Source organism: Babylonia areolata, chromosome 21 (genome assembly GCF_041734735.1).
Source record: "Babylonia areolata isolate BAREFJ2019XMU chromosome 21, ASM4173473v1, whole genome shotgun sequence".
Classification (NCBI taxonomy): Eukaryota; Metazoa; Mollusca; class Gastropoda; order Neogastropoda; family Buccinidae; genus Babylonia; species Babylonia areolata.
The window spans coordinates 9,950,678-9,965,404 of NC_134896.1; the positions used below are offsets into that span (position 1 = coordinate 9,950,678).

The following is a 14,727-nucleotide window of genomic DNA, read 5'->3' on the forward strand; positions in this document are numbered from 1 at the left end:
TGTGTGTTGGTTTGTTGTTTTTTCCCCAAGTTTCAGTGCTTTCAACAACTTTTTTTTTTTTTTTTTTTTTTTTTCCAAATGATGTTAATTGCAGGGTGCTCTCCCCTTCAACTTCCAAGGCTTGTATTCGCTTGCCAATTTTCACATGACATGATTTTTTCTTTCCGTGTTACCTATTGAAGATGATTGAGTCAGTGTAAAGGATGGTGTAAATGGGTTGAAAAATATATATGTAGGTATCCGCTGCCTTGTTAACAAGCTTGTCAGTAATGGAGGACAATTAAATAGTTTTTGTGTTCTTTAATTCCATGTTTTAAGGTTATGTCAGTGTTAAGGATTGTGTGAGCAGGTAATATAATGCGGGATCAGCTATCGGTGTATCAATCATGTTAAACTGTGAATAGATTAAACATGACAGTGTGGGGATCAGTTGTCATGTTGTAACTGGCATGAAAATTTATGGTGGGCAGTTAAATATATGCAGTAGTCGTTTAGCACCAACATGCTTTTATGGTTGAATCAGTGCATAAATGGTGAAGGAGAATTAACCACTTTTTCATGTCAGACATCTTGGGGTTCCAGACCACAGCATGTCTGTCAGAATGCTAAATCTTTATTTCAGTATTTCAAAGGATGATGAGTGTGACATAATCATGTTTCTTGCATGTCTCAGAAACCTAACCTTTTCATTTTTTTTAATAACAAAAAGAATGTTGGCAAAAGTTTGTTTTTAGAGGGACAAGTTTATGTTTTGTATATACTGACTATCCAGATCAGTCAGTTTTGAATCTATGCTGAAGTTTTAGACAGGTGATAAAATGGGGTGCCTTGGCAGTCAGCTTGGCATTGGACTTCTGATCCAGTGTTTACCAGTAATCAGGGTTTGAGGCTCCATTTTGGCATGGCATGTTCTTTGGAAAGACACTTTACTCCGAGTTACCCGACTGGCTGGGAGAAATTTGTCTCCAGCCTTCCTGTGCCAAGGCCTTGACACAGTGGATATTAATTCACTGCCCTGACGGATGTCTAGGCCTTTGGGAATTTAAACCTTTTGAACTTTATATATGAACTTTATTTTTGATGCCCCCCCCCCCCCAAAAAAATCCTCGAGTGAACTTTTTAAACTTTATATGAAACTTTGTTATTTTTGATAATATCCCTCTCCCCCCCCCCCCCCCCCCCCCCCCCCCCCCCCCCCCCCAAACCAAAAAACCTTGAGTGATTGCTCAGTGATGTTCATGTTAATATTTGGTAAATTTCTGTGTTGATCAGGATAAAGAAATAAAGGGGCTAGGTCCACAATCACTGTGTTTACTGCCAGTCCTCCTCACCCTCTTGTACACTCACAAAGCATTTTGCAACAGTCTTGTCTTTATTTACAAGCTGTTTGGAAACAAAGGTATAAGGCTGACAGTTGGCAAACATTGTGCATTTGCTTATTGTAGATCTTTTACTGTTGAAAAGCCCATTTAAGTTGTCTAAAGTGGGTTTTTTTACTGGACTGGGAAGTCTTTGTTTCCATCGTACATGAAACATTACTAAACATTTTAAGTAGTCAATGCCTTCCTCTCCCCATTGCTGTTCAACAAACTTCAAAATCACAATGTTGTATATATTTTCAGAATGATTTTTCTCCAATCCATCCTCCCCCTTCTTACCCTGTCCCCTTTCTCTCCATTGATTGAACTAATTTCCAGACTTTATAGAAGCAAGTTGCTAACTCTGACAATAATTCATGTAATGTTTGTGATCATTGTTGATCATGTTGTGCGTGATGGGTTCAGTCAGTGTGAAATTTGCAGTCAGTTGTTGGTGCCATGTCCTGCACTGCACCCCACTTCCGCAGCACAAAAAGAAGACTGTTAATCTGTTTGGTTGTCATGTTCCTCTTATTGTCATGCAAGGAATCTACAGTTTGTCGTTGAGTTATTGTCATACATTTGTCAGTTTTAAGTCATCTGTTAAGATATTTAGCACACATGATTTTTATTGTAAACAATAATTAAGTGTATCATTTTTCATGTAAGCCCATTACCCATACTCAAGTTGACATGCAAATATTGTGGTGTTGATTGTGGTATGTATTTGTAGTTTCCATTCCTACTCACAGTTGTGATGTTATGAAACGTTCTCTGATTGAATATGTTGTTAATAAACATTATGCATCTAAATTTCATGAAACTAACAAATTTTAACATGTCACTGCGACACAGGTAACTTTGTGTGAGAGACACAGAGAGGAAGGATTCAAAAAGTATGGTCACTGTGTTTAAGATCATCATGATGTATGAAAACTTTGATATATCTGGATAAACTGAGTTAACAGACCATCATTACAGAAAATATGAAATGGAAAGATGACAGAAAGGAAATGGAAAAAGCTATAGGAGGCCCCCATCCCGCGACCTGAAGATAAAAAGTAGAAATTTCTAGCACAAAATTTGTAGATGGTTGGTATACTGTTAATACTGAAAGTGTCCCCAGTATACCCATGGGGAATATCTTTGAATTTCCCCAATATACAATGCTCTAGTTCTTGGAAACCATTATGTTCTGGCTTAACAATTAGTTTGGCATCATATTCTGTACCTTCTGACTATTTGAAACCATAGCCAGTGTGTGATCTCTTCAGTACATTTACATAGTAGTTCATGTGGGCACTCCATCTTCAGTACATTTACATAGTTATTAGTAGTTCATGTGGGCACTCCATCTTCAGTACATTTACATAGTTATTAGTAGTTCATGTGGGCACTCCATCTTCAGTACATTTACATAGTAGTTCATGTGGGCACTCCATCTTCAGTACATTTACATAGTAGTTCATGTGGGCACTCCATCTTCAGTACATTTACATAGTAGTTCATGTGGGCACTCCATCTTCAGTACATTTACATAGTAGTTCATGTAGGCACTCCATCTTCAGTACATTTACATAGTAGTTCATGTGGGCACTCCATCTTCAGTACATTTACATAGTTCATGTGGGCACTCCATCTTCAGTACATTTACATAGTTCATGTGGGCACTCCATCTTCAGTACATTTACATAGTAGTTCATGTGAGCACTCCATTTCAAAATATTCCACACACACACACCAAAAAATTCACAATACTTCCTCTTTTATTTACGACTTGAAAAAAACCACTCCATAAACCTCTTCCTGCTGCATTCTGTAGGAAGGACACCCACAACGAAGAAAGAAAACGAACACCCCTTCAAATTGCAAGAGGCAAGTACAGGCTCAAATTAAGTGTAGAATTCCTCCATGCATTTTGAACAAGATGAAACGAGGAGAGTATGAGGTTGCTTTTCAGACTGACACCTGAAGGACAGTTCATCAAATCGTACTGGAGGAAATATGTCCCTTCAGTGTACTGTGAAAACATACAAAGTACAATATAATAACTTTATCATTTCCAGTGAGAGTAGGCCAGATGCAATACCACACACACACAAATACATCCTGAAATTTACATTTGGCAAGGCTGACTCAGCACCCTTCTCCATTGTTTGCTTTTGTTTGTTTCTTTCACATCCTGAAATACACTCTTGGCAATGCTGAGATGTTTCTGCATCCATGCTTTCAACTACTTATTTTATTCTGCCTACCTCAAACCCTTAAAATGCCCACCTGCAACCACCTCTTTCTGCTTGAAGAGGGACACTTTCTAAGGAATGGTCAAAGAGATGAGAATGATGATGTCTTGAGCACTTTGGCTGGATACTGCCTGGCAGAGCTACAATAAAAACAATTTTATTTATGCTTCATTTTTTGACACATTGCCCATGCTGGAGATAGGTGCTGGTCATAACATTCAAGCAACACTCTCCTGAGGATAAACAGAAACAGTGACAAGAACGAGACACAACATGTTAGCTCCATGAGCACTGAAAAAATTCCCTAAAAAAAATTCAGAACGCTTATCAGGATCGCAACCACAGCCGCCCAGGACAAATCAGCCCATGACTGCTAACCACCACACCGCTGTGGTTAGATTGTGAACACATTTCACCAAGGATTTCTGACCACTGCAGCACACTGGTTTGTGCAATGCAGAATTTTCTTTCAGCCTGAGCACTTATTTCCTGAAAACATGAACCATCATTTCATATCTTCATGTTTGTTTTCTCTCCCACACTCTATGTTAAACCCAATAGCAGTGCTGTGAAAATTTGTATCGTAAGATCCATGTGAGTACCCCGCCCCCCACCCTCCCATATATTCCGTGCTAGACTAAGCATTTATGCCTACTTCTTCCAGGTTCTCCAATAAGCATCCAGAAGAGTTCATCACTATTTTATGTTGATCCTGATTTTTTTAAAGTCATATTTACTCATAAATCAAAGGGTATAAATGGATGAATTAAAGATATAAGCAGCAATTCAATTGAAGATACTCATTATTTTTCATTAGAAGTCAGATAATCTTTTTTTCTTTTTTTCATACATGATGCTGTATTATAGACACAACAAAGAACAGTAACATTTCATTCAGTATTCAAAGTCTTTGCTTCCCCTTTGTCAAAAACGGAAACCAAGCGGATGGGTAGGACTTTTCCTTGAGAAGGTTTTTTCGTTAAAAACAAAAACAAACATGCATTTCACATATCAACAGTTCAACCAGCTGCAACATTTTGTTTACAACTGAGGTAAATTTTGATCCAAAATGTTTGTCTATAGAAAAAAAGTATTTCTTCTCAAAAACACACAATCACAAAAGATTACAGTCACAGAGACAAATCATACAGGGATGACAATAAAAAGTGCTAATAAATAATTGCACCTGAGGATTCATTTATTGGTCTGGATTAATGCAGTTGCTGAGATGATCATGGTCACATTCTGAACCTTTTACACAGCACTTTTCTATGGAATGCACAAAGACTGAAGATTCCACCATGGAATCACTGACACTTGGCGAAGAGATGTTTTGCTTTCCATAAAGAACAGATGCACACTTGGACAATATCAAAACAGCAAACAGAATCATAAACTGTACAGAAAAGATACACATAAATACTGACACTTTTTTTTTTCCATGTGGTCCACTCCCCATCTACCCCCCACCCCAAACCATAACACAAACTTGCCTCACCATCACATAAAGTGTAAATTATACAAGTACATAACTTAGCTGCATTCAAACCACCCTGAGAAGGCAAGGCAGGTAAGAAAGCTCATCTAAAAAAAATTAATAGCAAAAAGTGCAAAAGATTCCCGTCTTTTGCAACATTCACTCCCCTCTATCAGCACACTTGTCCATGAAAATGACTGATAGAAAAAAAAAAACATTATGCAGTACCACTGATCCTGGATCAGTTGCCATCAAAGTATCGGGGGGGAAAAAACACCACCTGATTGCTACTATGTCTGGAAGACCATAACCAACTTCAACACAGGAGACAACACATAAGTTATCCATCCATCCCGCATAAGCAGGTTGTGAAAAAACGCCACGAGTTATCCATTCATCCATTCATTCCACTATCTTCGTTGCTTCTTGGCAGTGGAAGGCACGTTGCTAGAGCTGGCCTTGTCTTGCTGCTGAAGGCCTAACGCACGCACCCGGGACTGAAAGAATTTGTTGAGCGCTTGACCGGCCTGATAGACGGGCGCCGAGCTGAGGTTGTACTCGACACAGTTGGAGAAGATGAGGCGCACGTCATCCAGTAGCTGCCCTGGGGAAGAATAGCCGTGCTGGTCCAGCTTGCTGCGGATGGTGGACAGGTCCATGGGGGTCTCGATCACCTCGTAGTAGTCTGGGGCCTGTGAGACACAGGGGACGGATGAGTTAGTACATAGTCGTCGTCATCATTTCCACCCTCCGTCAGTCCAGTTTCCCACAACTTTGCTTAAAAAGTGAACACTCAGTAAAGCAACACACATTCCAGTACTGCATCCACACACACATTCCTTATATGTCTCTCACTCACTCACACAAAACCACACACACACACACTCAATCATTCACACACATTCTTTCTCTCACTCCTGGCTCACACATACACACACACACACACATTCTCTCCATCTTACTCACTAACAAACACAACCATAAACAATCTCTCATTCACTCATTTATACACACAAACACTCTCTCACTCACCTCACTGGCTTGCACATAACCATATATACACACACACATATTCTCTCTCTCTTGCTCTCTCTCACACACTCACGGACCGACTCGTACATAACCACACACAAACACATGTGCACAATCACTCAATCTCATTGACTCACACAAAACCACCAACGCATGCACACACACACGCACACACACACACACACACACACCACTTTTCTGTCGACAGGTTCCAGGAAAGGCCAGGCCTCTTGATGGTCCAGCAGGTCCTGCAGTAAGGTCTCTGCTGCCTGCATCTGTTCCTCCTCCTCACTCTGGTCTGCATCACAGTCAAATCATCATAAATAAATAAATAAAAGAACCCAACAGCAACAGAGGGAAAGCATCACACACCCCCCATCAAGGTTGAAGGTCCGCCCCACTGCCTTTTATGGCTGCAGGAGCAGAGAATTCAAATTCAATGCGTTGGCACATCGGCATAGCAAGGTTATCTTCTCCTTCCACCGCTTTAACCTTCCCCGACCAAAGCCAGGTACCCCATTAACAGAGAGACTAGAACATTTTGGAAATAACAGAACAAATAATTAAGATAATATATTATTATAAAAAATTTAAAAAAGAAGAAAATACAGTGGCACTGTTTTGGTTTATCTGAGGTTTGACCCATAATGATGTGTGTATTTTCCAACACACAAGTCACAAAAAAAGTGTTCTCATCCTTTAAAACAATTTTTTTCATTCCAGCACACAAAATACACTGATCTACACACACACATTACTAAATAGATCAGTGACAATATGTGAGAACTGTTTTTAAAGTAGTTACTTAAGCGACAGAACTTAACACTAACAGACATACAATGGTGATCAGCTATTTATGTTTGAGACTGGTTTAGTGGCTAAATTCAAACAGAACAGTTCTGACAGGTTTCAAGAACATTGTTTACATTGGACAAAAACAACACACACACACACACACACACACACACACACACACACACACTGTAGTTTATCCACTAACCCTCCTTATGGACAGCAGTTTGAATTTAATACAGGTCTAGAGGCCTACCCGGGCATATCTAAAAATTTTTTTTTTTTTTAAATTTGAAAAAGATTTTATTTCTGAAAATTATGTTTAATCTAATATGCTCACCATGACTCAGTGGTGCACACTCCGGCAGTGGTCAGATTCCCGTCCTGTGAAAAATACTACTCTACCTAATGCAGAGAAACAGAAAGCAGCTGCGGCTTCAAGACTCCCTTAGGTGTATTACCTCCCTTCTGTTTATACATGCAGCCCCCCCCCCCCCCCACCACACCCCCACTCCCTCTTTTCCAGCTGCCATCTTCCATTCCTGCATCCTGTACCTCAAAGTGCAAAACTTCGTGTTTTTTGGCTTGGGTTTTTTTTGTGGTTTTTTTTCACAACTGTACCAGAAACACCAGGCAGAGAGATCCACTCACCATCTGCACCAGGAAGCTGGGAATGGGATGAAGATTTACGCTTCAGATGCTCCTTCCCGTTGCTCCAACCCTTGGGCGTGGACCTGTCTGCGGCACCCTGCTGTTGTTTGGAGGCTGATCCGTTGCTCTTCTGGCCCGAGCTTTTGGGCGTGGCCTTGCCCTTCTGACCGTGACCTTTGGGGGTCACGTCCTGTCCGGACCCCTGCTTCCGACGACCTGAGGTGGGGGTGGGGCTGTCATGTGGAGTTTGCTGCCTTGACCCGGATTGTCTGGATTTCTCCGACTTGCTGCCACTGTTTGGGGTGGTGTAGGGGGAACCTGGGGGAACAGTCAGATGAATGAGTAGTGTTTGTTCAAGGTTTTTTTGGGGTGGGGGTTCTTATGTGTGGGTTTTTTTTTTTATGTATGTTTCATTTTTGGATGTGATATGAACATTGTGATTTATCAACACTTCCTTTCTTCTTCTTTTTCTACATTTTTTTTTTTTTTTTTTACTTAATGAGGCAAGAAAGCATACATTTGTCCACACTCACACACAGGACCACACATAGAAGAGTACACACACACACACACACACACACACATGCACACACAGAAAAAACCCTCTACAAGAGCACACACACACACACACACACACACACACACACACACAGAAAAAACCCTCTACAAGAGCACACACACACACACACACACACACACACACACACACACACACACACACACACACACACAAACCCTCTACTGTTGTGACAAACTTACCTTTCTTTGCAGAATCCTGCTTGTCCTTGCCTTTGTTCTTGCCGACCATGGCCTTGCCAGCCCGCCCCCCGTTCACGCACACGTGACACATCCACTTGCCCTTGGGGACTTTTTTCAGCGGCGGCTGTGCACAGTGCAGGTGGAAGGAGCGAGGGCAGACATCGCACAGGATCAGTATGCCATCCTCGTGGCACTTGAAGCACACATCTTCGTTTGGCACGTCCTCTTCCTCTTCACTGTCCTCCACTTCCTCTTCGTCCTCCTCGTCACCACTGAAACAGCAAGGCATTTTCTGGGATTTTTTTGGGTTGGGTTTTTTTTTTTTGGACTGCCTGAATGTATCATATATCCATGGTTCTTTAGAATCATACTGTGAGAAATGATGCATTTTATTGGTACGCTGTATAAATGTTCCATTTTGGTCCTTACATGTGCTTTTGATAAGTAATCTTACAAAATATATGAACTTTACATGTGACTCGTTTATTTCCTTTTAATAAGTAACTTTACAAATAAACAACTCTACAAACTGGCACCTTGTCTCTGGGTGTTTTTCACTGTTCTGCACCAGGACTGGGCTGCAAGAAGCGCAATGTTTGGTTCGCACAAACAATTTTCCTGGGTCAATGGAAAAAAGTGCAGGTGTGGAAGATTCTTAATGCTGAGCAAATTTAGCACCTCTAAGATTATTAAGGCGACGCAACCCTGGAAAATATGCAGATGGATACACTTTTTTAAGGAATGTCTACTGAGAAGATTTCATACCAGTGAAATGCAGGAAACCCTTTTCATTACCTTTAGTATTTCGTCATCAGACAATCAAAATGAAACAGTCCATAACAGTACTTGAACTGATAATTTACATTTCGTAAGATGCTTGCTAACCATTTGACTGTATTCAAGGACTGCAATTTTTGCATTTATTTATATCAGTAGGCTTTCTGGTGCACTTCTATTTTTACCCTACATACATACTGTGAGCAGGTACAAACTAGCGACATTCATGTTTTCATCACCACCAAACACTGCATTACAGGATCTTTAACATGTGTAAATCATCTTCTGGAAGTTTTCCACAAAAACCTGACAAAACAGGCATGAATTCATACATGACGAAGAATAATGTTAACATAATTTTAATTAGTTCTTTGGAATACTCATGCACAATAATACACAACCATGCAAAAACAGCATAATGACAGAAAAGACACTGAGACAGGTAGAAAAAGAGCTGCCTCAAATCTACACAAAGATCTCATCTGACCCTCCTGAAAACATCTCGCAAAATGAGTCAGTCTCACATACTCTTAGAGGAGTCTGTCCTGATGAAATTCTGATAAAATTCAACTTTCATCCACACTTATCCCAGAACGTTCATCAATTTTCCAAAATTGGCTATCATTGTAACTTTTTACATCACTCTCCCCTTCCACACCCTGCAAAAAAAGGATCAAAGAAAATATCTTTTTTTTTTTGGTTTTTGCAATGTTTCCTTTCAGCAACCTACCTTGCTCTCTCCATACTGTTTTCATACTCCATAGATTCTTCCTCTTCTTCCTCGTCGATGTCGAAATTTTGCCTGCGCTTACGAGGGGCAGGTGCAGAGGCCTTGGGTCGACAGGTGTAGCAGAACCAATCTCCTGACGGGATTTTCTGTGGGAGAGAGCAGATGTATGCATATTCTGTGGGTATAATACTTACCAGCCACGGTAAAGAATCAATGAGAAACAGAAACAGGTTTACTTGATTCAAGAAAATATGACATCAAATAACAGCCACTCCTCATCTAAATTTCAATGACAACAAGAATGGAATATATATGCTTGCTTGCTCTCTCTCTCTCTCTCTCTCTCGTGTCAGTGTCAGTCTCTCTCTCTCTCTCTCTCTCACACACACACACACACACACAAATGCATACACATCTTCCAAACACAGTGACTACAAGACACAACAGACCACCACAGAGCCAGTACTCTCTTCCCTGACGGCTCTATCTATCCCACCCTCTATCCATCATCACCAGAGTGCCCAACTACCTTCTTCATCTTCTTCTTCTTCGTTCATGGGCTGCAACTCCCACGTTCACTCATATGCACATGAGTGGGCTTTTACGTGTATGACCGTTTTACCCCCGCCACGAAGGCAGCTATATTCCGCTTTCAGGGTGCCCAACTACCAAGTCCAGAAAAAATATCAAAATTTTCTGGAAAACATTTAAGAAAATGCAGAAAATAAAAAAGAAAGAGATGACAGAAAGAAAAGGAAAAGGCCAGAAACAAAGAGAGCGATAGTAAACTAAAAAAGAAGAAATTTTTAGCATGGAATTTGCAGTGTGCAAGGAAAGATGTCAGATGTTTGTATATGTCTGCATCTGAGGTCACAACAAAAAAAGAGAGAAATATGTGAAAATACCCATGCTTGCACACATACGCACACAAAACACACACACAACACAAACACACTGACCGCCAAGGGAGGTTTCAGACAGTAGATGTGATGACCACGGTCACATTTGTCACACAGCAACATTTTATCGTCATCCCTCATTCGCCGACAGATCCGGCAGCGAAGCTTCAGAGTGGAGCGATTCCACTTGACGCACTTGTCAAAAGCAGCCATGTGCAGGAACACTTGTGAAAGACTGGTGGCTCCCAACGCAGACTCTTCCCATCGATCGTAGATGGCCCGACGCTGCTGTTCTGTGTAACATAAAAAGGGTACTTCCTTCATGACCTCCCTGTTTGACTTCTGTACTAACCGTGTCAATCTGGTGCAAGTTACAGCAGTTATGGAGCAAAGCTACTGGTTATAGAGAACACAAGGTTGATACCAACAATATGACGCCAAAAAGAGTGGCAAAGCTACCAGCTAAAGACTACACCAGGTTGACACCAACAATATGATGCCAAAAAGAGTGGCAAAGCTACCAGCTAAAGACTACACCAGGTTGACACCAACAATATGACGCCAAAAAGAGTGGCAAAGCTACCAGCTAAAGACTACACCAGGTTGACACCAACAATATGATGCCAAAAAGAGCAGCAAAGCTACCGGCTAAAGACTACACCAGGTTGACACCAACAATATGATGCCAAAAACAGCAGCAAAGCTACCGGCTAAAGACTACACCAGGTTGACACCAACAATATGATGCCAAAAAGAGCAGCAAAGCTACCGGCTAAAGACTACACCAGGTTGACACCAACAATATGACGCCAAAAAGAGCAGCAAAGCTTGCGGATAAAGACTACACCAGGTTGACACCAACAATATGACGCCAAAAAGAGCAGCAAAGCTACCGGCTAAAGACTACACCAGGTTGACACCAACAATATGACGCCAAAAAGAGCAGCAAAGCTTGCGGATAAAGACTACACCAGGTTGACACCAACAATATGATGCCAAAAAGAGCAGCAAAGCTTGCGGATAAAGACTACACCAGGTTGACACCAACAATATGATGCCAAAAAGAGCAGCAAAGCTACCGGCTAAAGACTACACCAGGATGACACCAACAATATGATGCCAAAAACAGCAGCAAAGCTACCGGCTAAAGACTACACCAGGTTGACACCAACAATATGACGCCAAAAAGAGCAGCAAAGCTTGCGGATAAAGACTACACCAGGTTGACACCAACAATATGACGCCAAAAAGAGGTAATCTGCTATTTATGTTAAGACTGGTTTAGTGGCTAAATTCAAACAGAACAATTCTGAAAGCTTTCAAGAACATTGTTTAAAATGGACAAAACACACACACACACACACACACACACACACACACACACAATTACACCATCATTCACACCCCTCTTGCCAATGGTACCCCCAACCCCACTCTTACAAATACACCCCCCCCCCACACACACACACACACACACACAATGATCACACACACACACACAGGAATCTCTTTTTGCTCCTCACCAAATGGTGGTTTCAGATAGCGTTGCTCCACTCCCCTGGCAATCTGAACCATGGCGTGAGCCAAGTCCCTTGCCACCACCTCCTCTGGTATGTACGCTTTGTTAGCTGCCTTTGTGTCCACCCTGAAACCACAACAATAATTCATTCATAGATAGACTGATATGAATACTTCTATCCTCGGCCAGAGACCAAGCTCTCAGCATTTCGCAAACGCATGGTCACTGATTGATATGGATACTTCTATAGCGCCTATCCTCAGTCACAGACCGAGCTCTTAGCGCTTTGCAAACAAAGGGTCATTTGCACAACAGGCTGCCTACTTGCATAGTGTCAAATGACAGCTGCTTTTAGGTGCTCCTATGTCATTCAGTCAGGTTTTGTCTCTCACCCATGCACACACAGTTTCAGTTTCAGAAGCTCAAGGAGGCGTCACTGCGTTCGGACAAATCCATATACGCTACACATCATGCCAAGCAGCTGCCTGACCAGCAGTGTAACCCAACGCGCTTAGTCAGGCCTTGAGAGACAAATACACAAATACACAACAACACACAACAACCAGCTACTGACAACATCAAAGTGAAACAACTACTTCCGGGAAGTTATCGGCCGTAGTTACTTTCGTTTTCTCCGCATAGGCGGATAGTAGTTTGCACAGGACAGGAATGTCAGACCCCTGCTGGAGTCTGCACTAGTAGGGTCACAGGTTAAGTATGTGTAATTAAACAACACCTTTCACAGATGTTTCTTGTACATGCTATTTACCCATGTGCTATGGCTGATAGGGAACACCCAGTAAGCAACTCTGGCTTGACATCGTGCACTTTGTCACATTAGTTATCTTCCACCCACATTCAAACTGGAAATGCTTGAAGTTATCCACTGGTGTACTGTCTTGTATCACATTACTTTTTGTCACAACACACATCTCTGTCAGTCTGTGTGAAATTTGGGCTTCTCTCTCTGGGTGGAGCGCATCACCGCAGTGCAGCACCACCCTATCCCATCCCCCACCCCTTTTTTTTCTGTTTGCAGTCGTATTTGTGTCACTGTCACAAAGGATTTTTCTAACCTTTCAAGTGTGATAAGTGTATGCTGCATACATGACCTCATATCATCATTTCATCTGAAAAACTAACCACTCAAGGTCTAGTGGTGTGGGATTTGAAATCCCAGTCCATATAGGAATCGAACCCATGAACACTTTTTCCTAACTGGAAGCATTACCACAAGATCACTGATCTATACAACTTTCAATAAACATAAGAAATCTCACAACAAGTAATGCTTAGACGAGCGTTTTACATGAAGGACACATACTGCCTTGTTCCTAGAAATTGATTTTTTTTTTAATGTATAAAAAGACTGTTTACATTCAACAACCCAAACACAAATTTCTGAATCTGAAAAAAAAAATCAATGAAAATTGAAAACATTCTCCTTTCCTTGTCTGTAACTACCTTCATAATTGTAAGTTTTGAGCAACACAGGCATGTGACTTGATCCACAGGTGACTCACTTGGATTTCTTTGCGGAGTGCACTCGTGCGAAGGGGGCTTCATCCGTGAGGGGACTGTACCCACCATTCTCCAGGGCCGCTCGCCACGCTTCTCTGTCCTTGACCTAAGCAAAACACAGCACAGCAACTTCTTATCATCATCTTTTTTTTTTTTTTTTTTTTTTTTTTTTTTTTTTGCTGCCCCATCATCTGCACCATTTCAGTGGCATTACACCCATGCCACTCATTGTGAGTCCCCCCCAAATTCCGTCACATCCAGGTTTGTCTGTCACAGTCCCAGTGTCAGAGGTCCGCAGGGAACCATCGATATTAGGTCACCAGGAGGTCACACACCAGAGGAGACCCTGCACTGCTGCTGAGTCACTTCAATGATGTTCAGTAATGATAGGAATAATAGCAAGCATTGATGCTTTTAACCCAGCTTATTCAGTTATTGCACAGGGTCAATATCAATACTGGTGCTGAAAACACTTTCAGGAATCATCCTGTAGTGCCTAAGAAGAAAGAAAACCTGGAAAGGAAAATCAGGCAAAAAACTAGTGATACTCATGCATATAAACCTTGGACATGCCTTCTTAAGTTGACCATTCATTCAATGTTTCGCCACAAGTTTTTAAAAAATCAACCAACCTGAATACAAACATAACAATATAATTACAAACTATATCATATACATGATACACAAAAGTTTACTCAAACATTATACACAAAATTATGTATAAAAACAGACATACAAAAAACAAAAACAAAAATTGCTAGTATGCAACTCTGAAACTCTGAACCAGACATAAAAAAGATACGACTGGTAAGAATGCCCAGTTATCAAGTCCTCCCCACTACCTTCATAGCGGAGAAAAGCCTGGCCAAGTATAGGAAAAGAAAACTACCTTCATAACGGAGAAAAGCCTGGCCAAGTATGGGAAAAGAAAACTACCTTCATAACGGAGAAAAGCCTGGCCAAGTATGG

At 41.3% G+C, this 14,727-nt stretch overlaps 1 protein-coding gene across 1 annotated transcript in view; it reads right to left on the bottom strand.

Annotated features, from left to right (window-relative positions):
* Nucleotides 1-3,111: 3,111 nt before the first annotated feature.
* The window catches only part of LOC143295968 (bromodomain adjacent to zinc finger domain protein 1A-like), a 30,522-nt gene continuing 18,906 nt past the window's right edge, over nt 3,112-14,727 (bottom strand). Inside the window, exons 16-23 of the mRNA XM_076607676.1 lie at nt 13,761-13,864; nt 12,242-12,363; nt 10,779-11,011; nt 9,820-9,965; nt 8,313-8,584; nt 7,554-7,871; nt 6,302-6,408; nt 3,112-5,770 (exon numbers count right to left, since the gene is read on the bottom strand). Coding sequence (XP_076463791.1) covers nt 5,489-5,770; nt 6,302-6,408; nt 7,554-7,871; nt 8,313-8,584; nt 9,820-9,965; nt 10,779-11,011; nt 12,242-12,363; nt 13,761-13,864 — 1,584 coding nt within the window. The 3' untranslated portion in view covers nt 3,112-5,488. The remainder of the gene's footprint in view (nt 5,771-6,301; nt 6,409-7,553; nt 7,872-8,312; nt 8,585-9,819; nt 9,966-10,778; nt 11,012-12,241; nt 12,364-13,760; nt 13,865-14,727) is intronic.